This window comes from Micromys minutus (genome assembly GCF_963924665.1).
Source record: "Micromys minutus genome assembly, chromosome: 1".
Classification (NCBI taxonomy): Eukaryota; Metazoa; Chordata; class Mammalia; order Rodentia; family Muridae; genus Micromys; species Micromys minutus.
In genome coordinates this window covers 165113146-165141027 of record NC_137969.1, presented here as the reverse complement: position 1 = coordinate 165141027, position 27882 = coordinate 165113146, and the positions used below count along the sequence as shown (strand labels likewise).

At 42.9% G+C, this 27882-nt stretch overlaps 1 protein-coding gene across 1 annotated transcript in view; it reads right to left on the bottom strand.

The window, feature by feature from the left end:
* CYRIA (CYFIP related Rac1 interactor A) overlaps positions 1 to 27882 on the bottom strand; it is a 103139-nt gene that overhangs the window by 22545 nt on the left and 52712 nt on the right. The window contains exon 3 of the mRNA XM_080917297.1: positions 8075 to 8154. Within this exon, the coding sequence (XP_080773423.1) occupies positions 8075 to 8144 (70 nt within the window). The 5' untranslated portion in view covers positions 8145 to 8154. The remainder of the gene's footprint in view (positions 1 to 8074; positions 8155 to 27882) is intronic.

The window sequence follows — 27882 nt, the reverse complement described above, 5'->3', positions numbered from 1 at the left end:
CCATGGAATTAAAAAAAATCACTCTGTGTTGGTGTATTCATAGGAATGTCTGTTTGTGCAGGTGTGTGTACGTGTGTGAGTGTGTGTATGTCACTGTGTGTGTGTGTGTATGTCACTGTGTGTCTGTGTGTGTTTGTAAGTATAAGCACATATGCACAAAGGCCAGAGGAAAACATCAGTGACAACCCTTATTTGCATTCTTTTTGAGAGAGGGTCTCTTGTTTCCGTTGTGGACACAGGCTGGCCGGCCTGTTAGCTTCCAAGGATTCCTGTGTCTTTACTTCCCATGTCCAGGAGAGGAACACTGGAGTTACAGACAGGCATTATCACACCCAGTTTTACATGAGTTTGGAGGATCCAGATTCAGGTACTCACATTTGCATCACAAACACTTTTACCCATCAATCCACTTCCCCAGGCCCCATTAGTGCATCTTTGTCCTTGAGGACTTGTGTTGGATCCATAATCTGCTTTGCAGGTTTATTCTGTTTTAATTTTTTCTCTTTTGTCAAGTAGAAGACACTAGAAAAAGACATTTGGTCCTCGAATAAATCATAATAATAATAATAAAATCCTCTTCCAGACTCTCTAGTCTTCTCTGAGCCACTTTAGCAGATGCAAAATTGTCAGATGACAGGGGAAAGACGAGATCAGTTGTGGCAGGAAGGGAACCAAGTCCTCAAAGGGATCCCAGATGACAGACTAAGCCAATACCAACCACTGTTGCCACGAAGAGGAGCCTGAAGCCTTTTGTAAGGACAGTGATGAGTGGTTTTTATAATTTCCTTAGCGATCAGTCCCTACACACCACTGTTATCCCTGGATTAACTTATGAGACATGAATATAAGAACTTCATTTATAGAGGTTTATCTTTAATATTTAATTATGTAGGTATGTATGGGGGGAGGAACATATGTGCACTTGTGTGCGGATGCTCTTGGAGGCCAGAGGTGCTTGTTCCCTCTAGAGATGAATTACATGTGGTTCTGTAACCCACAACTACCCCAGTGTTGGTACAGGCAACTGGATATGGGTCTTCTTGAGAACAATGTATGCTCTTTACAGAAGAACCTCTTCTCCAGTTCATCTATTGTGTTTAGCTACTTTTTACTAAAGAGTATTTCTTTAGCCTAATTTAGGATATGTTCTTCTGAATAGTACAGAATTTGATCCCTGCTGAAATGTACCTAGTTCCTGTACTACTGTCTCTGTCCTGCTCATATCTTATTTTCCAATGAAATAAAAAATGCCATCAAGAAGGGATCAAGTTCTTCTAATACTCTCATAATAATATGGCACACCTTATCTTTCCAAGTTTCTTTGCCTCCATCAAGAACTCACCATTATAGCTGCAGCCTCCTTAAATATGGGAGGATTCTTTGCACATGGCCACTCAATTAGTGTCCACCAATACTACTGAAATTATACTTCATGCTCAACAAGACACAGGATGAGGCAACAGTCTAAGACTTGAGTCTCTGTAAATCTTCGTCTCAAGAAAGTGAACACAAGTGATGAGGCTAATATACAGCATCGGCAAAAACCTACACTGTGCAGTTGTTGACAGTGTACCATACAATGCCTGAACCGACATTACATCACAGATTGTATCTGCTTCCCCAAGCAGACTACAATGGAAGATCTTCAGTCAGTCACACCACAGCTAAGAGCAGCTGGTACCCAGGGAACCTTTCATAATCGCTTGAAATAATGGATCGTAATAACTATAAGACAGTCATTCTGCTTCCATTTATAATGAACAGAGAATGAAAAGGCTACATAAGTGTGAGTGCAGTGGTGTTCAGCTTTAATAAAGATATCCTGCAATACACAAAAAATACGGATGGACCTTGAAGGTGTTATATTCGTCAAAGTAAGCCAGTTACAGAAAGAGGCATGCCATGTGATCTTCCTTCAGAGGAGCACATAACACTGTCAGCGGATAGATGCAGAGTATAGAGAAGCATCAGGGGCACTGGGGGTGTGAGCAACATAGCTGCTAATTAGCAGAGATGCAGCTTCTCTTATATAGAAGGAGTTTGTTCTAGATATAGGCTGCAAGGATTGGGCTAGTTATAAACAGCCAGTGTATTGTACAATTAAAAATCTGGTAAGATGATAGAACCCATGGTAGAATGGAAAATATCAAAAAATTAAAAGTAATTAAATCTATGTGTGAATCGGTTTCAGTCTTGATTAGTCAAAAATCTGCTAAATTTTCCATTTGAGGAAATCAAGGAAACCTCACTGTTGCTAATGATATATTCAAGAACACAAAAAAGTTAATAGTAATTTTGTTGTGTAGAAATTCACAGTGCTATAACAAGTTTTCATACTTCAATGGAAACAAATAAAAGTCACAAAGAACATTGCTTTCTTTCTCATGAAGAGAACAAGGCACACAGTATACAGCAAAGCCTTTGTGATTCTTATTCTAAAACCTGAGGTTGTGTGTCGACTGAAATATACTTTTAAAGGTAAGACAACTTGGGGAGGAACACGTGCTTTCAGGTTTAGCAGAGGGTAGACAAGAAAAGGAAGGTTCCACAAATGCAGGTAGCAGGCATAATGCAAATGTTCACATGTTTAAACCATGTACAGATACTGGTCTGGAAGTCAAGAAATCTTAGGAGTTCATGGCAGAGTGGAAATTGGTGTCATCTTGTCAACATGGTGCCATGAACCCAGTGCTGACAACAAAGAATGAGAGGGATAGAAAACCAAAGAATAGACCCTGACTGTGGAGCTCTGGGGTCTACCTGAAGGTACAGCAGAATGCTCAGTTTTAAATACTCCTATGCTCCGTATCTTATGAGAGTCCGAAGCAGTGAGCATCCATGGGAGCAGTCTGTGGAATCACGGTAGCCAAGGCATTGACTGAAACTCGGTCAAGGCACAGTGTCTATAGAATCCAACATAGGAGAAATGGAGCTGACTCAGCAAGGCAGGGACCAACCAGCTACAAGACACCATCAGAACAGGTCGTCTGTCTATGTCATAGCATATTTCAGTAATTGACATCTCCTATTGATTACTAATATTTCATTGAAAGGATACCATATTTTATTTGCCTACTCATTGGTTTTTATTTGGGTTTTATTTTTGAGCTATTATGAACAATGTCACATGTAGTACTCAAATACAAGTTTATGTATATGTTTTCATTTTATTGGGCATATACAGTCTGATCCTACAGTGACTTAAACCATAACCTTGAGTCACTTCAAAACCTTTTTCAAAGCAGAACTACCATTTTACTTCCCTACTTGCCTGAGGATTCCGATTTCTTCATAATCTCATCAGGACTTTTATCATCTCCATTTTGAAGACACCCACCCTAGTGGGACTTCTCTTATGGTAGTTCTACCTTGGATTTCTTTCTAGTTAATGATACTGAGTATTCTTTGCCCATGGATACTTAATCTTCATTAAAGAGGTGTCTTCTCAGATCTCAGAACAATCTTTGATAGACCAAATTGTTTATTGGTAGACAAAAACTTCCAAGTGAATTGCTTTTGAATAGCTTAAGATAATTGTTGTTGCTGTAATGTGTTGTGGCTGTTATTGTTGGTGGTTGTAGTTGTTTTGGGGGTGTTTGTGTATATATGTGTGTGTATTTCTGTATTTGAGACAGAGTGTTACTTTGTAACTTAGGCTGTCCCTAAACATATTATATAAAGTCTCAATTTGTCTCAAACTCACAATACTCCTTCTAATTCCTGAGGTCCAAGGTCATAGTTACACAGCCATTATGCCTTGCCAAGCTACTTAAACTACTACTGTCTTGGAGAATATCACTCCAAATTAAAAGCTTACTTGCTGTAGCTCCTCTCGTATCAAACACAATGGTGGCTACTGGGTGAATTAGTTACAGAAAGTTACCAAACTGGCTGAGTATCAGAAGCATCCAGAACATATCCTTAAAGACTCGCCACTGAGTCAGATTTTTGGGGGTGAAGCTTATATAAAAGAGATCACATCAGATATTTCTAATCACTGCAGTCTGGAAGTTATTGCAACCACTTATGTGGAAGGCTGACGCCTGTTGTCAACCTTGGGGGCCATTGTAGAGACTCCGACTGAGCAATCTGCCATGGGGCTTCGCATATACTTCTTGTGCAATGGTCTTCGAACCATCACTCACTGAAACAACATTCATTCATCTTCCTCACCACACTCCCTGCCTCCTGGCTTTCAAAGAGGACATGGTGGCATATTGAGGAGGCAGAGAGAGGGAAAGAAGAAGAGAGGGAGTGGGGAGGATGAAAGAAACAATGAAAAGAGATACGGAGGTCTGTGGAAAAACATAAGCACAAAGTGTAGAACTCACTGCAAAGGTCAACAGGAATTTAAGTCAGATCTTTGTTACCGAGGAGCCCAAGGACAGATGTATCTAATTTTGTATTATGTTTTGACCCAGCTTAATTATGTCTCTTTGACCCAGTTCAATTATGTCCCATCACTGACTTTAAAATAATATTAAACACTGAAAGTAGATGTGCTAAATTCATTTAAGCTGTTACTACATGCTGTTCCTGCCTGCCTCCCCCTCTCCACCCCTCACTTCTTAACTCTTTAACACCCAGCCTCTAGATAGAAAGCAACAAGTCTTGTGTCATTTCCCAAGGTGATGAGTGACATCTGACTACTCAACTATCACCTCCCATTTAAATTATTCTCTTCCTCGACCTCTGTGTGTTTGTATTTGGACCCATTTGCACTCCCTATGCTCTCCCGAGTGCCTAGATTTGGCCCCTTGTGTTCTCCTTTTACAAGGCTATCATGTCCTCCTGATGCTCATGTGGTAGTCAACCCCTGTGCTCAACATAAGGCTAGCTGCTGGGTCATGAAACAGCAGGGCTCAGGCTCTGACCCCAGGAATCTGAACATGGTAGAATATCCTTTTATCTTTCCCCTGCGGCATCTCTCCAGATCTCTGTCCCTACTCAAACTCCTTTCAGTGTAGGGCCTGAAGTTCTCATCTATGCAGCTCTCATCTCTTATCCCATTTCCAAAAGGGATTTTAGCTCCTCTGTCTGGATGTGAGCTCTAATTAAGGGTCTCCTGCCTTGGCTTACCAACTGTACTTATCAACATTTAACCCAACCAGCTTCCCATTCAAGCCTCCCTCTCTTCCCCTTTCCCCCAACAGGCTTTTGGTACTCTGTCTAAGCTCTAAACTGAGCTTTCTGCTGTTCTTCAAACACATCCTTTCTATTCTAATCTCTGTGCCTTTCATCATACTGTTTCCACCTGTTGGAAAACTCACCCCATCTGTGCCTGCAGAAAAACCCGTCGTCCTTTAAAGTCCATTAAGATGCTTCCTGTTGCCATATGCATTCTATTCCTCCATTTCTAGAACAAGATGCACGTTCCATTCCCTTCTGCCCTCTGGTGGCGCGCTATGCCTTTCTGAAGTCTCCTAGTTTGTCTTCAACTCAATGTCGATATAGTTTCCCACGTCAGTTCTCACATGGCTGCACATTCTGCTGGTGTATGGCTGACATGGATGTCATATTATACTCAACAGACCCTTTCTTGATTGGGTTGCAACCCACAGACTCAAGGGAAAATTTTTCCTCAAGTCATTTTCTACCTCTCTAATGAATCATGGTTCTTTCTTGGAAACCTCCTGAAGAAATAGTGTATTTAAGCCAAGGGTGATGGTGGCAGAGGCAGGTTGATCTCCGAGTTACAGGACAACCTGGTCTACACAGCCAATTCCAGGACAGCCAAGGTTACACGGAGAAACCCTGACTCAGGTAGGGGATCAGAGGGTGGGATATTTAGGATAAAGAGAATGTGTTTGCTTGTTTCTATGTCTTGCATTTTCATGAGATGTGTTTAGTTTGGAGACGAATAAGACATGTTTTCCTTAGTGAGGAACAGAATGATGGTAGGTACTTCAAAGAAGCTGCTGTAATGAGCATTTGGAAACAACAAAGCAGAGAGGGAAGCTAGAGGGACCCATGTTCCCATATCACCTTCCTAATCATCCCCTATGTGATCACAACTCAGTTTAGTACCGCCCTAGAGTTTCAGGAAATAAACCTAACCTTCCAGAGAATACAAAAGGGGTCTTGCTTTATTTTCTCCATGAAAAATGCAGCAGAAATTTGTACATTAAAAAATTGTTATTTCTAGAATACATTTATAATCCTAAAAGAAAGTCACCAGGCACAAAGGTCCAGTGTCTGTCTTTCTTTGTCTTGAAAAATATTATATTATCTGTAAAGAAAGTGTTTGTGGGCTGGAGAGATGGCTCAGCAGTTAAGAGCACTGACTGCTCTCCCAGAGGTCCTGAGTTCAATTTCCAGCACCACATTGTGACTCACAACTGTCTGTAACGGGATCCAATGTATTCTTCTGGCGTGTTTGAAGACAGTGACAGTGTATTCACATACATAACATAAATAAATAATTTTTTTAAAGAAAGAAAGTGTTTGTATCATGGACATAACATTTTCAATTTCCCCAAATACATGATTTAGCTCCCAGGACATTTTCTTAAATAGCACAACAGTGTCCAAAGCACATGTCTGAGCAGATCAGAGTGTAGTGACCATAGGGAAAAGGAACTGAGCCCTCTCAGGTCACTACACTCTTCTTGCTAGGCTGGGGGACCGAGGGAAGAGCAGTTGGAAACACTGTTTTAAATTCTTGCATTTGTGGCAGTGAGAAAAGCCAAAAATTCAGGACAATTAGACAAGCAGTGGTGGTCACCGAATTCTGGCAGGTAGGTAGGACTCAGACCAGATGTGTGTGGCATGTAGGGCTTCCCAGCAAGAAAGGGCATGGAATTATTGTGGGTTTTATATATTCTAAAACTGTGAATGAATGGAATTATCTTTAACTACTGTATATATTGAATTCAATAATGCAAAATGCATGTCATAAAAGTGGAAAATAATGGTGAATGTAACAAAGTAAGGTGGTTAAGATTATAGACAATCAACTAAAGGCTATTACTGATGAAGCACACTTTAACAATCATATATGCACACATGCGTGCACACCTATATACAGATAGCCAAATATTACAGAAGAATCACAGGTAAGTTCACCTCTTGGGCTGAAATCCTTATCAGACCAAGTGGAAATGAAAACATGTTAAACCTAACCAAGTCAAAAGATAACAATATGGAGAAACTGAATTAGATCAGAAGCAAACTGCATTTCAGTAATCATGACTTAGTTTAGTTTTCAGAGTTCATGAGTTCTTGGGACATTCTCAAGGACAGCACACAACACAGGTAGAGAGTTTTCACTGTGCAAGTTGGAAAGGTCTTCTAGGATTTAATAAACAAAACTGCTAGAAACGTCAATCTATGTGTGAAGATGTTCTGACCATTTTCTTTAATACAGTTAAATACTTGACAAATTAAAGTTTCCAACAAGTTAAAGCTGACAGTAGATGGGAAAACAGCATAGATATCCAGTTGTCCTGGATACTATGGGTTGCAGTTTAAAACAAAAAGACTAATCCCACAACCTGGAATCTGCATTAAAAAAACGGAGAGGGGAATTCTAGGTTGTGTCAAGTTGACAATAAAAACCCAGGCAACGATCTTTTGGACAAAATGTGTATGTACATATTTAAAAAAATCTTTAAATAATTTCATACAATCAAATCATATATAAAATAGATGGTGATGATGAGAAGCAATAAGTCTGGTTTCCAGTGGTGGTCACGTTTTTCCTTACATATATAGTGATATTTAATGCTAAGCCATGTCTGTTAATGTGCCTGCCATTTTCCGTTGGAATGTGGAATAGGACTACATGCCAAATCTTAGGGAAGATCCACTATAAGATATATGTATATCCTACCAAAGCCAATCTTTTTGAAGTCAAAGAAAATCATGGATCAATTAAAATAAACCTTCTTTAAGTTTCTAAAAATCATAAAGAAAGGGTGGAGGAAAATGGCTTAGAAACAATGTCAGGAAGAAATGCATGTCAGCGGTTGGATTTGGTCTGAGTGTGACACAAAAATCTCTATAATTTCTCCATGAAAAAGCTACAAAGCAAATGCAAAGTTTCTATTATTGTGCTATCGGGCTTGGAACTTACTTTCAAAATCCAGGAAGAAGTGTGGATAATTCTCAATTTCTCGGGTCAGGACTTTGAGCAAGTTTCCCATGCCAGCAAACCTAGGAAAGACAACAAAAAGGCAAACACCATCAGGGATATGAAATGCTGACTCAGAACTGTCACCTCGCTGCTCATCCCTGAGCTGCTGTCTCTGAGGTGGCTGTCTCCAAAGCATGTCAGTGATGGAAGCGTGTGTCATGGCCCCCTAGAGATCATACTCACAAACTGCATCACATTCACTAAAAAATATGAAGTGGGTATCCTCTTAGAAATTAAGCTTCTGTTAAACAGAATTTGGATATTTCTATAAAGCGTTCCCCTTTCCCTTTACAAGCTGTGTAACTATATACCAGACACCTCTGCCTCATTTGTTTCCTGCTGGCATGGAAGACATCACCGGACAAGTGTGACAGTGTCATTAAAGTATCTGTCAGCAACGGCCAGGGTTTCTCTTTTCTCTTCTTTCTGGTGTTCTTGTTTTTCTTCCCTGCCTTCCTTCCTTCCTCTTTCCTCCTCTAACCACCTTTCTCAGACCTGCTAGCTAGCACAGATTCCCAGGGTCTTGCTATCTAGTCTACAATGTCCTGGAAATCACAGATTTCCCACCTTAGTCTCCCAAATGCTGAGGCTTCAGGTCTAAGTCGCTGTGCCCAGCATACATTTCCTGAAGTTCTCAAGAGTTCAGGAGACAGATTTAGGGTCCCAGGGACTCTCTCGATGTATATTAAAAGCAAGATTTTTCAAATTGTAACTCCTAGATCAGTTATAGGTTTTCATTATTTGGTGCTTCAACGATAAAACACTACTACATAAAATTCAAAAGTGTAAAGCTTTGGGTTGGTGAGATGTCCCAGGAGTGTAAAGGCACTTGCTATTATGCCTTATAACTCGAGCTCAATTCTTGGTTCCTACACAGTAGAAGGACCAATGGCTCTTGCTAAGGTGTGACCTGACTTCTAAATATGAGAGCGTGTATATACACTCACAGACACAAAAGTAAAGGTAAATACAATTTTAAATAAACTAGTAAGACCTTAATGCACACTATCAAACCTTTGAAAAAAAAAGCCAAGCACTGACAAAAATGTATTTGTATACTTTTACGCAAAAATACTTAAAATTTTTACATTTATCTTTGTTTTTTAAAATAAAGTTGTTCAAAAAAAATCAATGTCATATTATCAAGAAAGACATTTTCAATGAGATAGTAGCCCAAGGCATGGGGGAACTGGCACCGAGATTAAGAGTCCTCATTGCTTTTGAAGAGGACATGGTTTGAGCTCCAGCATCACATGGTGACTCCCAGCTGGCTGTAAGTCTAGTTCCAGGGAATCTGAGGCTCCCTTTGAACTTCCATGGCTACCAGGCATGTATATTATATATATAGATACATGCCATACATATGTACATACATATATACATACATACAGAGGCAAAACACTCATCTACATATAATAATAGTATAAATAAATCTGTAAAAAAGTTTTTTAAAAGAAAGGAATAGTAGCCAGAGACGTGTGCAGGTAAAACCACCAGAGAACCACAACTCTGTGGCTTATCTACACTCCTCAACCTAAAATGGAGAGGGTGGGTATGAGTTATTGAAGTAAATAGCAAACTTTCTACAGCTCTCAGTCCTACACATTAACTGTTCTCCAGGGAGGCCACTTACCCACACATCCCATTCATTCAGCGTATTTATGGGGCTGAAAGCAGGGTTGGGCCTGAGATCTTTTTAAGGTTTCATCTACTTCTGCTTTATAGATGATGATGGTACTTAGTGCCATCACCTCCACCATCATGATTATCCTAACAGCCTTCAGACACACTCAGGGTTTCCTTCTGTAAGATAGATTTGGTTGGGTGCATGCAGTTCTCCAGAGAAGACCAATGGAAAAATGGACTATAATTCTCTCTACTGAACAAACATCTTTCTTATCCTTTCTGCCACTCTGATTTTCATCCCCTGCCTCTATACACATTTCCTATGAAAACATATCTGAGCAAGCCCCGTGAACCACAAACTCTGACAGATGTAAAGCTCAAAATTGGTATAGTTCATCCTGCATGAGGTGGTATCTCAAGCCTCTTAGACCTCTTTTAATGAGCAGTTCCAAGATGATTCACTTAATAGTAGGCTGATTCTCATACCGAATAACAATGGAAGTTAAATGTTATTAACTTTCCTACTTTGCAGTGATGAATATATCTCAGATTCACCTTCCTCTTGAATTCCTGCTTTGTACATGACTACCCTGCCATAATCCTAACATGGGAAATATGCCAAACCTTTAAAATTTATAAAAGCCCAAAATATGGAGATGTCTCCAAATGTTAACTGTAGAAGTTTAACTCTTCATAAGGATATTTGAGGTGGTTGGTTAATTACGGTAAATATTTTGTGACACAATTTTAACATCAGCCATGGGATTCTAGATGTGTAGGATCTCAATTCAGAAACAATGGCTGAGAGGCATGATGCACTATTGGAATTAACTCTTTTCCTATGGAACCTTGAAAGCATGCCTTTCAAACCTAATGCAAGATTCCCAAGTTTCATCTTGTCTTCTTCATGGGGAAACGATGTGACCCTGCTATGATTTTCTTGGTCAGTAATACCTGAGATCTTACTCTCATTCATGCAAGTCTACCAAGTGAACTGGTACATCAGAGAGATGGTTGCCAAGTGAGACATCTATTTATTTGTTTGCTTATTATTTATTTATTAGTTACACATCCAGAATCAAAGCCAGGGCCTTGAATACAATATGATCAGCCTTTGAGATACATCCCCAGCCCACCACACTACATTTTAAACTGAACCCTGAACTCCACTTAGAAAGTTCTCTCACCTAAATACTTCATAACAGAAACACTCCAATCTGTTCAAACATCTCCTTCATGATCACACTGCTATATACCACGATACTACAGAGAGAGTTTATCTAATATAGACTAATACTCGAGATTAGACATACCTTATGCCATTCAATAAAAGAATAACATTTCATCCCCTACCGGAGGATTCAAATACTGACATATTAAAGCGTGAGCAAAGAGAACATGAAGGGTTCATTAGGAGCATGAGGGTAGAGAAGCAAGCAGGACATGAATTTGAGTCTCTAGAGAAGGCATTTTGCATCTGATTTTTTACAGAATCAAAGAGCAGGAAGTAAAAATAGTTCCCTTCAGGATTCAGGATTCAAAAAAATAAAACGATGAAGATCACAGTGGACAAATATAGACATTGTGGCTAAGAGCAAGTGAAGAGAAGAAAAATTCCCCTCTGGCTCAGAGTAGCTGCTTCAAAGAGGATATCTGAGGATACACTGAGTCACAGTTCCCGTGGCAGAGGGGACATATGGGTGGCAGAGCTGCCTGCTCTGGAAGTATATGACTATACTCTGCAGAGCTGAGAAATCTGGCTTGCACATTCTATTCAGTAACTTCATGGCCGCCCTCTTTCTATGATTCGCTGCTCCTGTTTCAAGGTTTGTTGTCATCTGCTTGTCATTGCTCTCCAGTGGCAGGAGCTTACGTCACAGCAAACCCAGCAATGCAGAAGGTCCGCAGTGCCCCTGAGGAACCCTCTTCCTAAAATGGTGATCACATTTGTTCTTCATCTTTGGTTTTACAGGAAATATGCCACGATTCATAACTACACTTCAAGAGCTGATCAAGACTAGGCTGGGCATCTTCAGGCACAAGACATGCAGCAAGGGAAGCTGTGATCTCAAAAGGCAGGTGGTACCCAGAAAACTTATAGCCTAGCATTCACCTGGGAGTTAATCTAGTGGAAAGTCTGTAAACACATCCTGAAACATAGAAAATGCTCAAAGGTGTCCATTGACTATCCATAAGTATGTGGAAATAATATTATGTACCAGGTTCTTATGAAGAGATTAATATCTACCTGGTATTTATGAGTAATAGTATGCACCTGGTACTTATGACGAACCTCAGCATTTTATGGAGTACCAACTATTTGTTTACAAGCTTTCCCATACTTTATTTGTTCAAATCTTACAACAACTTGCAAGAACCAATGTTTATGTTCACACTGGTTGACAGCAGAAGCTTTTAAAACTGAATAACTGGCAAATGACTTTGAAAGTCTCAGCTTGACTTTGCAAATCTTTGGATGCAAAGCTCAAGCTCTTTTCTCTAGCGCACTAGACTCTCCAGGGGTCCCTATCTGGGGACATGAGAAAATCTATAGTCATATGTATATTGAAGGGTATGATGTTATTACACATAATTTACTTCTCTGAGGAGAGACTCCCTAGCTTCTATTGAATACCAAATATGTTTGTTCTATATCACCTCTGCTCAGTGGCATGTAGAAAACTGTATTCTTCAGAAATTCAAAGACATGAACCAAATGGGGCAACATATCCTAGACAAGTTTTTTATTCAAGAAGGAAGCTGTCTCCCCACAGAGGGATCTGGGGAACATAGGTTGAGAGTTCTTCCATCTAGGGGATATTAGGTGTTAGGAAGTAAAAGGTATACAAAGTGAGTGACTGACCTACATCCCTCCAAAGAATCAAATCACATGGGATTTCTCTGGTCATGCTGGTATCTGTAAAGATAATTTGCATGTTCTTGACGTGGGAAGCATCCTCTTTCAGGGCTGGAAATTTTGGATATACTTTTTTTTTTTTAATATTATCACTTTCTTGGCTCTCAGTTCAACTGACATTTACAGAACTGGCTCTATTATCACCCGGTGGAAAATCTACAACTTTCCAAGAGAAATTATTCACTGCTAACATTTTCAGTTTCAAAACAGGAGAAAATTAATACATGCTACATGCGCAAGCATGCGCGTGCATGCACAAACACACACAAACACACACACACACACACACACACACACACACACACAAACACACACTCACATTGCAATTCTACTTTGGTTTGGAAGAAAAAGTTTAATTGTCAGCATTAGCTGTCTTCCCAGAATATAAAGCCAAATGCAAGCAATCATGGCTTGTTTTTAAAAAGCTGTGTCCATAGTTCAAGGGATGTAGTTAGTGGTTAGAATGTGAACTGTCACCCATAGGCTCATGTATTTGTATGCTCGGTCCCCTGTTGGTGGCACTGTTTAGGGAGGCAGCAAAGGCTTGCTGGAGGAACTACATCAATGAGGGTGGGCTCTGAGAGTTCATAGCCTCACCCTAGTTCCGGCTGGCTCTCCCTGCCTTCGTGTTTGCAGCCTAAGGCAACATCCCCAGCTTCCTGCCTCTCTGCCAAGACCCCTGTCAGAACTGACTTTTATTCCTCTGGAACCATAAATTTGTAACTTGTTTTTTGGTCGTAGTGGTTTTTTGTCACAACAATAGAAATGTAGCGAATACAGGAAATTCTGTTTTCCACAAACAGCACAATATGGGCTGCGGAAAAATGTGACCTGTGAACCACGTATACCAACATCTGCGTGTTCAATTTTCAAGAGATGAATATTTTATAAAATCATCTAGATGACTTCCCTTAAAGTTATGACAATGTGGAAAATGAATTTCTATACCAAACCACTTTCTAGCAATTTGCAAGGACTCAGCGTAACCAAGGGCAGAGGGCGAAAACAAAATGGCGGTCTGAAAGGTGTTTTGTAACAGTTGTCTGTTTGTTTTTTCTTGTTTTGGAACATCTAAGGCAGGAACTAGTCAGTACCTTCTTTGGAAGGGTGGTATTTGATAGCACTTTGAAGGAACCACTACCTTCCTGAACCTAGGGTATTTATTTAGTCTCTTGGTGCAAAGACTTCAAGGATCAAAGACTCATATCATCTGTAGCTCCATTCGTGGGAATTAAAAGTTATGAGTGATATAACTTTAGTTTTTTTTTCTGTGACCTAGTTCATAATCCATAAATAAACCATGAATATATATATATATATATATATATATATATATATATATATATATTCATATGAATGGAACATATGCACATGACATCACATCTTGGTTAATAATGTATCCGGTCACATTTGTCCTCAGCATGAGCTTGCAAGGCTTTGGATACCTACATTATGAGGTTCATTTTACATGGTAGAACACCATGACTCGGGAGACAGTGTTCCATTCTCAGGCACTGCATATGGAGCCTGGACTTCCTGTAGTATCAGTGTATCTCCAGTTCTTCCAGAAAGCAGTGGGTATGACTACTCGAGGCTCTTTTTCAATATCATAATTTAGGGGACAAAAGAAATAGGCTGTCTATGGATTAAAGCCAGGAGACCAGATGTATCTCATACTCTATTCCCAGCCACAAAAGTAACAGGGTGCCCCCTTTTAAACATGTAACATTGTAACATATGACATGCTTCTGTCTCTCAAGGGCTTGTGCTCCTGGTTAGAAGTGTCTCTCCCATGCCTGTTGACTGAGCAGGCCCAGTTCTCTCCTGACAAGAAGAACATGCTGAGTGGGAATTCAGACTTACCTCTGTCCTGCAAAGCAACCATCCCAAGTTAAGTCTGTCTTTACTCCCCCCCCCCCATCCATTTTCACACTGCTGACTGCACAGCCTCTCTAAATGTAAGCCTTCATAAGTTCCCGTGGATACCCCTTGTCTGCAGGGCAACAGGCCCCCAAATCCATGCCCTGGGTACAAAACTCCTGACCTTTGCTGGATTCCTCTGTTCCTTTTTTCTTCTACCCGCTCCCTCCACTCTAGCCACCAGCAGTACTTTGCTTCTTCATTGCCCCTAGACCTTTTTTTTTTTTTTTTTTTTTTTTTTTTTTTTTTTTTTTTTTTCCTGCATGGGTGTCTCTTCCTGCGTCACACACTCACCTGCAGGTGGTGACAACATTTTCACGACTCATCATGTTTAACTTTCACAACTAATCCACAAAGTAGAAACCATAACAATCTCAATTCACATTACCCACTTCCCCAGCTTAGGAGCTATTGATAGCTTCCAGCTTCCAGGAGAGGCGGAGGCAGCTTCCCTAGGGGTGTGGCTCTTGGAAGGTTGACCATGTTCCTGGGGATGGTCCTATACTCATGTGTATATGAGCAGCACTAATTGCACTCAGTGGGTTATGAAAGAAAGGAGAACAGCTGTGAGGGGACGCTCTGCCTTCTTGGAAAGAAACCCCAAATCATCCGGATTTCTCGCCTCATTGCAACCCAAACAAACCCTATGCCTTGGAGCAAGTTGCTTCTCTTCGCTCTCTTACCAAGCTACACACAGCCTGTGAGACAGGTCAGGACTAAAACTGCATGCTTTCTCATCGCCCTTTCTCAATGTGAGGTGTTCTGGGGGGCAGAAGTGCTGTTGTAACACCTCATTGCATTCCTAGCACCTAGAGCAGGGGCCTGGCAGACAGTCAGTACTTTGTCTAGAGGGTTCCCAAACATTGGTTTCCCCAAAGTAAATGAGAAAAGCAAAGGCTACAACAGGAGGCCTTTAGAGATCCAATGCAAGCCACACACATCTCTATTTCTGCTTTGATTTATTTTACAGACTGAAGGTGACTGTCATATTTTACCTCCCCAGAGTTTACCTTGAAGTCTTACTGGCTTATAAAAGGTGGACATCTGGGAACTGCTCACACACACAATGACTTGCCCAGGACTGAGGCCAAGCTACATGTGGGATCTGATCTCCCAACTCTGTGAGCATTGCTACCTCATTATCATGCTTTGCCTGGTTAGTACGTTGCTTTGCCTTAAGTCTGGTAACACTGGTGTTAAGACCGGTGTCTGATTTTGCTGTGGTCTACAAGTAATCAGGCGAATGCAGATGCTCTGCCTGCTGTGTGCTCTGAACTGGAGGAGGATCAAGGTCTCTCTGACCTTCTTCCCAGCAGCTCCTCTTGCCCCCTACCTCCTGTAGCACAGAGCAGGACTTTTCTGAGGTTCCCTTCTTTTTATCCACATGTTCTCCATGAAATTAACAGGCAGGAAGGAAAAACAACAGGATTGACATCACCCTCCATAGCCCGGGTGTTGTCCAAACTATTGTCCATGTTTTAGACCATTTGCCTTCCCTGAAAATCACTATGTTTTCCATCAGAATCTATGGCAGCTCCCACTTTCCTCTCCCCTATAAAAAATGTAATTAAGCTCCAAGCATTTGACCCTCCACGGGGTGCCATACTTGGCCAGACTGCTACACTTTCCCATTGATGAAATGTGTGTGTCTCATCTCCTGAGACTGTGCCCACCGTCAACCTGTTTTACAGTCCATGCCGCTCTGGGACCTTTAGCAGTTAAAGAAAAGGAAATTCCCTTCAGTGCCCGAACATCCTCAGGAAACTGGAGAAATGTGGACAAGTTTTGACTGGAGGGTTACACCGAGGACAAGATGCAGTTTTAGGAAAGCAGGAAGGATCGTGCACTTTGCCATGGTGATCAACAAGATTCCGAGCGCTGAACTGGGGAGGCAGAAGCTGTCATTGTTATGGAGGTTTAATGATTCCCTACAGTGCCCCATAAGGCCAGGACATCTCAGCTCCTCTGCCAGCATCCCAGGGACTGTCCCGGATGATACTCAGTAGAGATGCCTTTTTATTTTATGGTGATGGTAGAGTCTTCCTCATTCAGTACATTTCATTTACAGCACCTTGCTGTTTGCAATCACAAGGGAATCAAACTCCCCGTTTCCATTTGCTTTAACCCAAACCATATCGAGTACAAAATAATGGGCTGGTTGTAAAAAACAACAACAACAACAACAACAAACAAAACATGCTTCTTTAGGTTTGTCATTGCCTTGTGTGATGGTTTGAATAAAAAATGATACCCCCAGGCTCCTATGTTTGAATGCTTAGTCACCAGTGTATGTGTGTGTGTGTGTGTGTATGTGTGTGTGTGTGTGTAAATGTGGAGTTCAGTATGACATTCCTCAGTTCTATCCACCTTGTTATATGAGACAGTCTTTGACCTGGAGCTTGCCAAGTTGGTTCGGTGGGCTGGCCAGCCTGCCCCAGAACCCACCTGTCTCTGCCTCACAACATTTTTCCATTCTGAAGTCTCAAGTGAGATTTTGGTACTTTGGTGCTCAAAAGTTTCTGAGACTGTAGTACATGCAGTGGCTTTTGGTAATGTTTTGATGTTTATGAAATGTTCGGGATCTCAGAGACTCCTTCCTATGACACTACCTTTCCCTGCACCTTTACTGCTTAGCTCACGTTTCACCTCCTGATAAAAAGCTAGAAACTTCAAGAAAAGATGGGGTGGGGGTGTGTGGATAGCTCCCAATTAGTAAAGCATGAAGCCCTAGGTCTGATCCTCAATCTTAGGTGAAGAAGACAGATGAGGTGGTGCAGGCTTGTGACCTCAGTGTGAGGCAGAGAAGGATTGAGAGGTGTGGCCTTGTTGGAGTGGGCGTGGCTTTGTTGAAGGAAGTGTGTCACTAAGGGTGGGCTTTGAGGTTTCAAAAGCCTAAGTCAGGCCCAGGGTTTTTCTCTTTCTGCTGCCTGTGGATCCAAGACAGAACTCACAGCTACTTCTCCACCCTATGTCTGCCCGTGTGCCACCATGCTCCCTGCCTTGATGATAGGACTCTGAAACTTTAAGCCAGCCCCAATTAAATGCTGTGGTTGTGGTGTCTCTTCAGAGAATAGAATGACTAAGAACCTAGCAAGCATGAAGACCTAAGAATGATCACCCAGAACTAGGCAGAAAAATCTGGGCATGGTGGCATGCATTTGAAATGCCAGTGCTGGTAAACCAGCCTAGCCTACTGATGAGCTGTATTCAGGCCAATGAGAGACTGTCTCCTAAAATCAGCACCTGCCATTGTCCTCTGGTCTTTACATGTAACACACACACACACACACACACACACACATACACACACACACACACCTTGCAAATCACTTCTCAATGAAAGGAAAGTTATATTCCTTAAATGCTATAACTACATGCAATTCTGGTATGTGTGTGTATGTGTTACATGTAAAGGATTACATCAATGCAAGGAAAGAATTTTAGCTTGTCAACTCTATGAAACTGAGTTTGCCAGGCAAATTAGCTAGTGTAAACTAGCCAGGCTGGGTGGTGAGTCTTCACCAATCTGCCACCTTGGGGATGAAGTCATAAGGCTTTCAGTTCCGTTGCAGAATGAGTTGCCAAGAATCCAACAGACAATTTTATTCCAGAACGAAGGAGAAACAGCGCACAACTGTGTCTATTAGGCACTTTCATTTGACCATAAAAATGAGTTAATGGCTTAAATGTGTTTTCAAAATGTTTTAACACTACGAGTAATGTTGCTCAAATGGGAAAATGTCTTGAATATTCTCACAATCATTAAAACCGAGGTGTTCCTCAGAAGGGTTTGGTATCCTCAGAGGAATCCAGGCTGCTGAGGTCCAGTTGTAAGCCAACCCACAGGAATTCGAAGCACACACACACACTACACACACACACACACACACACACACACACACAAAATCACTCACTTACAAAGAGACCATAATGGAACTGAGTAATTAAGTGTAAACTAAAATAGCCTTTTCAATATCTGAGTTCAGCCTTTTGAAATAGACTTTTACCTCATCACGTCTAATTCTCCCATAAACACCAATATTACAGCAGCAAAAAATGTCCAAGAAACGAGGGCACAATTAGACCCATTTCAGTCAGTGTGCCCCTCCCTGCATTTCAAATTCTAACAAGTATGGAAACAACCAATCTGGGACCCTGCTCTGGACCAACCTGCTGTTGAGAAAGTATTGGTGAATTTGTTCTGTCTCCCCATGGAATCCAAAAGAAGGTTCTGAAGTGTTTCCCCTTACCTAAGAAAGATGAGTGTCAGCCCACCCAGGCCAGATGCACTAAATCTCATGTGGACAGAGACACCATGTATGGGGTAAGGAGCCCCAGAGGCTGGAGCGCTGGGCTTGGAAAAGCCTTGAATACTCTGCTGAGTTGGGTAGGTGGTTCCCACTGTCTGCAGATGGCTTCAACTTCAGTCTAGAAAGTGAAAGGACCACCTAGAAGTTACCTGCAATCCTGGCTGCTCCTACAGTCAGCTAATGAAATGACACAGACCACCAGCCCTCTAGGGCAATACACTGTTTTCCAAAGCACAGATCAGACGCTCCTCCTGAAAGAGAGGGGAGGAATGGAGGCGGTGTGCCTTGCGTACCTCTGACCACACCCTCCTCTTCAAAAGATACTGCAACACCCTACTCTTCTATCCCCATTTATCCCTAGGAAGGGTCCGGACACACATATTCACATGATCTTGTTTTCTCACCTTCTCACTGTCCATGCTGAGATCTCCCTGACTTCCGTTTCCCTCCATACGACACTGTCACATGGCCTTCAACCACAGGCCCAAACATCTGGGTGAACTTTCACAGGCGCAGTAAATTGGCTTAGCAATGATACATTCACAATCTATGTTCCCTACATTCTCATGCTTAGTGTATTTAAGGCACCCGCCTCCACCTCATGACACTAGGCAGAAATTATCTATATCTATTATCTAGAATCTGTCCCATCTCTGAGTGTCTGCTCTGGATCCTCTTCTCCCTCTGTTCAGTGTTTTCTTCTCAGCCACAGTGACAGCGCTGTTTCCCTAGCCTCTCCCACGAGCTACTGCAGGTTTCTCAGGTCACCAGGTTCTCAGCACATCATGGGAGACAGGTTATGTGCAAAATGAAGCCTAGTGCATTAAAACCCTACATTTCTAGTTTCAATCCAAGGGCAGATGCATTACTCTCGAGTGTGCATGTGTGTGTGTGTGTGTGTGTGTGTGTGTGTGTGTGTTTGTGTGTGTGTGTGTCAATGTGGAGCTCAGTATGACATTCCTCAGGCTCTATCCACCTTGTTATATGAGACAAAGTCTCTGACCTGGAGCTTGACAAGTAGGCCGGCAAGCCTGCCCCAGAATCCACCTGTCTCTGCCTCACGCTGGGGTCACAAGCATGTACTACCCCAACTGGAATGTGAGGGCAAGACCTTTACGCTTTTCTGAGGACTTTTCACTCCCTCATCCCCCTATCTTTTCTTGAAGTTTCTAGCTTTCTATCAGGAGGTGAAACTTGAGCTAAATGGTAAAGATTCAGGGAAAGGCAGGGTCATAGGAAAGAGTCTCTGAGATCCCGAACATTACATAAGCATCCAAATAATATCAAAGGTCATTTCATATGCTTCAGACCCAGAAACATGAGCGCTCCACTGAGTCTGAGGAATGTAGAATGCCCAAAGTACTGGGATCTTGAGAATTTAGAATCAAAAAGGGTCGTGTCTTTGTCCCTGAGAGGAATAATTATATTGATTTGCCACAAACAAAACTAGTGTTTTAAGGTAAAACCCCCAGGCTTGAGCCCCAAGCTAGCTGTACAGACCAGCAACCCAAACCTGGGAGAGGAAAGGGGGAGCTGAGCTGGCTGCTGGGAGTCTGGCACCTGGGGCTACTTTCCGTGTGAGACCCTCCAGGCGAGCAGGGTCAGGAATCATCGGGAGCCCAACAATGACTATTTAAGCACAAATGCCCCCAAGATATTCTGGTGTCCTAAAGCCCATAAGCTTGGCCCAAAGCTTCCTTCCAAATTTCAGCCCTGAAGAAGCTCATGGGAATGTGGACCTAGCACAGAATTTTACTTTCTTCTTGCTTCTTTTCCTCTGTGCTTTCATTGCCAACAGCACCCTATCCCCTCTCCCGGTGGAGGTCTAAATTGGCATCCAAAGCACCCTCAAAGGCCCCTCCCCCATCCCCCTCCCCAGGCAGAATTAGCGATCTTTCTTGCTATGCATTGTAAGGAGGCTGTTTCCTATTTGACTGCAGTGCTTTCTTCATTCCAGCAACACTCTGTCTGCACTCGTGCGCCATGCATAGGTCCCGACAGATGAGCGTGTTTTACTGGTGTGCTCTGAAATGGATCAGACGGACTGGCCAAGTAGCCACTGAAAATAAAGGCAATGTGTTCCTTACAAAAAGACCCAACAGTCATTGTTAAGAATGGGTGGGGAAAATACAGCCTTTTCATACCAGCACTGGGGAGACAGGGGCCAGAGGACCTCTGAGTTGAAGGTTAGTTTGGTTTACAGTGTGTTCCAGGACAGCCAGGCTCACGCACACGCACACGCACACATGATGCATGCACCCACACACGCATGCACACCACCACCACTACCACCACTCCCAACAAACCCAAACCCTGTGTGTGGGGGAGGTAAGAGGAGGTCAGAACAAGCACACAAGCACCCCAAAACAAAGGGTAATCACTTCCTGGAAGTAGTATGAGCTTCGGAGACCGTGGGGGCGCCATTCTACTCTAGATTCTTGGGTTTTCCTTGTCCATAAAAATCAAATTCTTCCCTTTCAGTTTTGACACTCATAAGACAATGTTTGTAAAGGATCTAAGGTTGCCTTTGGTCCCCTGCTCATCCCCAAAGTAAACTCCAGTTATGTGTGCCCCCTGCTGTGCATCTGTAGAACTGCAGCCACAGTGAGAGCAAGTCCTTTTTCCTTCCAGCCACAGCTGCCGCAGCTGCTTTAGCGGAGGGAAGAAAGCTGATGCAGACCACCGCCAGGGGAAGGCGGGCGCTGAACGGCTGCACTGGGCTCATTCACAGGGCTATTAATCATACAAGAGCCCATTTATGACAAACACAGGTCACTCCCTTTGCATGACAAGGCGGAGGGGTCCACAGAGGCCCATTATCCTCCCCCAAAACAGAGCATTGTGGGCGAAGTGGGAGAAGCCATGTGCTCACACACAAACGGACATTGTAAGGCTGTTTGCACAACCCCGTCCTGCTCCTCGCGGATTTCCTGCCAAGGAGACATTTAGATCTCACAGAGTCCGCACAGCAGACATTGGCTCATTCAATATGGCTTCGGGCAACGAGTCCCAGAAACTCGGTGCACGGTTCCCTCTGCTGGCAATACCTGGAAGTGCAGGTCAGGGATGCTGAGACTGTTTGTACCTGGAGGAAGTTCGCTTAAGTAGTAGAGCGAGTGTGCCTGCCTGACTAGTCAGGGAGATGCGAGGGGTCTTCTCTGTTTGCTTTCAAAAGGACGAGGATGCTCACATCATTCATATGGCATCAGAAGAGGAAAACACAATGCCCCTTGATAATGTCTTTTGATCAGGACAGGGACCTTAACTCCTGGAGTCTGGATTCCCTAGCTTAGGCATGGCATCACTGAGTGTCATGTGTTGGTGTGGACACCTCTGGACACACTGGACACAGTGCTTCACCAGGGCTTGGTGATGCCCCATCTTGGAATAGTATTCAGATTCAGGAAAGCCCTGCGTGAAATAGCAGGGCAGCCTTTTACTAGTTCGGGAGTCTTTACCCATACATTTCATTAACACTCACTTAACGTGTCCCGGCTGGCATTTCACTGTGTGACTGGAGACTTCAACTGCTGCCAAGCCCATGAGTGGCTATTGCCACAAGTGACATCTCCCATAGCACTGGCTAGTCTGAGTTCTGTCCTGACCAACGGGGGTGGTTTCTCTTCACAGTTTAGGTATCTAGGAGGACTCTAAATGAGACTTCAGTGTGTGCTGATGACATCGCAGTTTGTAACTCACTGTGTCCTCATGCCCTAAAGTCCACACCATGAGGGGACACTTAGATTCTCACAGGGAACCTAAACTTAACACGCCCATAAGCAAGGGCTTTATTTCTCACCTCGGAACCAGCCCTTGCACCCTTCCCCAGCTCAGTAGATAGAAACTGGGTGAGTTTCCAGATGCTCTGTACAAGGTGCTGATGCGGACTTGACTTTGATGGGTCTCATAGCTCCCCCAAGCCAACAGATCCCATAGCTCTACTTCTGAGACAGGTCTTGAGTTCAGTCCTTTCTCCCCGTTGGCGGTGTCTCATGATGTCCTGATCAGGGATTCTATCGCTGTGACAAAACACTATGACCAAAGAGCAAGCTGGGGAGGAAAGGGTTTATTCAGCTTGCATTTCTGACTCACAGCTCATCATAAATAGAAGGAAATCAGGACAGGAATTCCAGCTGGACGGAGGGGCCATGGAGGGATGCTGCTTATTGGCTTGCTCCACATGACTTTCTTAGCCTGCTTTCTTATAAAACCCAAAACCACCACTGCCCCCCATGAACTCGACCATCTTCCGTGGATCACTAGCTGAGAAAATGCCCTACATCTGGACCTTATGGAGGCATTTCCTCAATGGAGGCTTCTTCCTCTCTGATGACTCTAGCTTGTGACAGGTTGAAACAAAATCAGCCACCTCATAGATCTAGCTGGAATCCATCATCCCTTGCCAGAGCATCCTGAGTGTCTTCCTACACAGGTCCTCCTCCAACCCACTCCCAACCACTCAGCTATCTGTCCACCTAGCTACTCTAGCCCTGTGTTAAAAATTACCTCTCAGCTAAACTCTCTTCTGTGACCTCCACTTCTCTAAAAGTATCGTGACCACGACAGTCAGCAAGGTCCAATGTTGTTTGCTCACCAGCCAAGGCTTGGTCACTTTGGCCTTGTCACTGTGTTCCTTCAGGGTTATCCCCCACCTCTTTCTCATCCTTGTTAGTCCTTATGTTTGAAATGCTTTTCTCTAGGTCTCTTCTCAGTTTGCTTTCCTGTGGCACCAAACTTATCACGTCAACAACAGTATTTTGCCACATGCATCCTTCAGGACTCTTTCTTTTTATATCTATCTCTCCTAATTTATATGCCTTTAAATATCTCAAATAGAGCCCATGATGCAGTTGGGAAATATATATATATATATATATATATATATATATATTTATTTATTTATTTATATATATATATGTACATACATATCTGTCGTTTTATGCATATATCTGTCTCTCTGTATGTATTTATACACACACACATTTTTCTCTGTCTGTTTCTTTCTCTGTCTGTCTCTCTCTGTCTGTCTCTCTCTCTTGTCTGTCTCTGTGTCTGTCTCTCTCTCTGTCTCCCTGTCTTTCTCTCTTTGTCTCTCTCTGTCTCTCTCTCTCTGTCTCTCTCTCTCTCTCTCTCTCTCTCTCTCTCTCTCTCTCTTGCTCTCTCTCTGTCATATCAAAGCAAGGTTCTGGTACTATGCCTGTAGGCCCTCAAGTGTGGTCCAAGCATCAGGTCTCTATCTTTACTCCATCTGTGCCCTACATTTCCACTGACAAGACCGGGATGGTACTGGGAAGTTTTGGCAGTCAGAACACATGGCTCATGTGTATTGAGTTATAGCCAAGGAAACATGAAACTAAATACGTCTTCTAACAGAGGGATCTGGTTAACAACCCCAGTCCCATACACTGTATGCATTTTCTGATCGACACCGTGCTGAATAATTCATGGATATTGTCAAACTGCACCCACAGGGCTACCCGAGTCTTACAAGTAAGGAGGCAGATGTAAGTTGAGTAGCTTGTATAGGTATAGCCAACAACTGACAAAACCAGGATTTGAGTACAGGGTAACTCACACTTTAAGCCACTGTGTTAACCAACTTGTCTGATGATACTCCAGAACTATTACTCAATGTTCACAGGAACAGAAAATCGTTTAACACATGGCTTGTGGCTTCTGGCAAGGGGAGGAGACTGGCATTGCAAAAACCACACCCAAGAAGCCATAAAACCGCTTGTGCATTCAACTGTATGACTGAGTATGATTCCTTTTTTAAAATTATGTAAGTGGTGCTGACCAAACTTCCTGAATGTCAGACTAGGATGCAGGCTTCAGAAAAGTAACAGGAGGCTCATTTGGAGAGAGAAGTCATCCCAGGGGGAGAAAAGAAATGGCACGTTGTGTTCATGAGGGCAGTATATTACTGTAAGCTCTGTTCTTGTGTATCAAAGGAGAGACATCAAGAGAGCTAGCCAGGAATTGGTTGCATAGCAAACCTGCATCCCAACAAGCAGGGTGGAAATGTGTCACAGGCCTTTGGTGCTACACTGATGTTAAGTCAGAGAGTTAAACTGTCAAAATGTCATTTCAGTTATGTGCTGGCCAAGTTGATGTTTAAGAAGTTCATTTTCTTGCACTGAGTCTCAGTGTTTATCCTTTCAGCTGGATGGGCACAGAAAAACTTTCCTGTGACAATGGTGTAGATTTTACACAATGAGCATGCCCAGACTCCCAACAGAACTGAAGCAGCCTAATGCCCAACCACCAGCTATGCTAATCGGAGAGGGCTCACTACCCAGGTATCAGAGGTGAGCTGAGGAGCAACGGCAGCCATGCAGAGAATCAGCTGGTCTATTTCCTATGCCTGGAGTGTTTTAAACTCCTCCAAAAAGAACAGTGGTGATAGAGTCACGCACTTCATGTACCATGATGTACTTAGACACGGTACAAAGGATGTGCAGGGTGCAAAGAGCTCATCTCTAGCAGGGAGAAAGACACACAGAGAAGTCCCTCACCATCCCTGCTGTGCATCCAAATCACCAGACAACATGAAGGATACCAATAGGCTAACTGCCAATCATCTTTATGTATTTCCACTACCGGATCTGCCCAGCTTAATCTAAGGGATAAGACAATGCTTCTCCAACTCAAACACTTTCCCTCTGAGGTCTTCGAAGTTAACTGAGGACATGCCATGTTTCCAGACCCAGGAACTTAAATGGTATCTCTCTGTTTTATAATAATAGTAAATTGTAACAGAAAGGTACCAAGTCAAGGGTGTTTTATAAGTATCCACAGCACTCTTAACAGTGACCTGGAGGCCTTTGGAACTACTTTCATTGTCGAGGGAATGGCAGCATCTATTTGGAAGAAGTTATAATCTTTGACAAAATGTGTATGAATTATATGTGTAAATGAAATTTTGATCTGCTCATGTTTTAACTCATATTTAAGTCCTCCCACCTCTCATTTCCACTCATACACAAAGCCTTTTGTCCTCATGACAGGACTAGCCTCCTTCTACGTGAGTGTGGGTATAGATACACACACACACACACACACACACACACACACACACACACACACACACACATCTGCATGTGTCTGGTGAGCTGTTTGAGGTGGGGCTTAGAAGCTCTGGCATCTATTCCCAAAGAGTGGGTGGAAAGTCATAAGTCTAAGTCCATGCACATTGTCCCTACACACAGAGTAGAATAAATGAATGTTTTGTGGAGGACAACACTGTCCCATGGGGTCAGCAGGTGGCACCCTTCTCTGTGCAGTGAGAAGGTACCAGGCTGTCATGCAAAATGGTTCTTACCGCCTCCATCTTCAGGTAAGTGGGCATTGCTCACAGTTCTCTCCCAGGTAAGGACACAGACTTTTCAGAGATGACAGTGAGTGTCCTGCTACTGGAATTTTAGAGACCCACAGGCCCTCATTCCTTGCTACTTTCACCCAGGCCTCCACCAATGTCAAGTGTGCCCGATTAGATGACCAGCCAGTGGATGTCAGCACTGTGCCCAAGGTGAAGTTCATCACACAAAGCATCTAACCTAATTCTTCTCATAGCCCTAAATTCAAGTGGGTGTATTTGAACTTGAGTTCTTATTTTTATAAACTTATTCACTTTATATCCTGCTCATTGCTCCCTCCTAGTTACCCCTCCCACAATAGTTCCTCTCCATCTCTGCTTCTGAGCACATAAAGTCTCCCACTGCGTATACCCTTACCCTGGCATCACAATTCCCTGTGAAGCTGGACGCTTCCTCTCCCACTGAAGCCAGACAAGACAGCCCACCTAGAAGAACATATCCCATATACAGGCAACGCTTTTGGGATAACCCCCACTCCTGTTGTTCTGGACCCACATGAAGACCTGCAAATCTGCTACATACATGTGGGGAGGCCTAGGTCCAGCCTAAGTATGCTTTTTGAGAGCCCCAAAGGTCCAGGTTAGTTGACTGTGTTTTGCGGACCCAGCTATACTACTCCTGGGCATCTACCCCAAAGATGCTCCAACATCTCACAAAGATATTTGCTAAGCTATATTCATATCAGTGTTATTTATAATAGCCATAAACTGGAGACAACCCAGATGTCCCTCAACTGAAGAATGGATAAAGAAAACGTGGTTCATCTACACAAAGAGATATTATTATTCAACCTCTAAAAACAAAGACATCATAAACTTTGCCGGCACATGGACAGAACTTGAGAACATCATCCTGAATGAGATCACCCAGTCCCCAAAGGACATGTATGATATGTACTCACTGATAAGTGGTTATTAACCATAACATACAGGAAACCCATGCCGTATTCCACAGACCCAAGAGAGCATGCTTGAATCTCACTTAGAAGGGAGAATAATCCTAAGAGGCAGATAGAGGGAAGGAACTGGGTGGGAGAAAGGATGAAGATGGGAATAGTGGGGGGTTTGGGATCAAGTGTGTGGAGGGACAGGAGAGATGCCCAAATGGCCATGAAAATGAATGCAAATCAGAAACTGAAAGGAGTGAGGAGATGGGAGTCATTTCTGGAATGAGGCAGAGACCTGGGATAAGGAAGGGACCCAAATATCAATGGGGGTGACCCTAGCTGTAAGTCACAACATTTGAGATACAGAACTCGAAGAAGCTACCTCCTGTAGCCACACGGGAACCACAGGAGTGAAAGTGACACCAACCCACCCACAAAACTTTTGACTCCAATTTTATCCTGTCTACAAGAAATACAGGCACATGGGATGAAGCAGAGACCAAGGGAATGGCCACCCAATAACCAGCCTAACTTGTGAGACATTCCATGGGCAAGCACAAATACCCAACAATATTCATGATTATCTGTTATGTTTGCAGACAGGGGTCTAGCAACTTCAAGAAGCTCCACCCAGCAGCTGACTCAGACAAATGCAGACACCCACAGCCAAACAGTGGGTGGAGCTTGGGGACTCTTATGGAAGAATAGGAGGA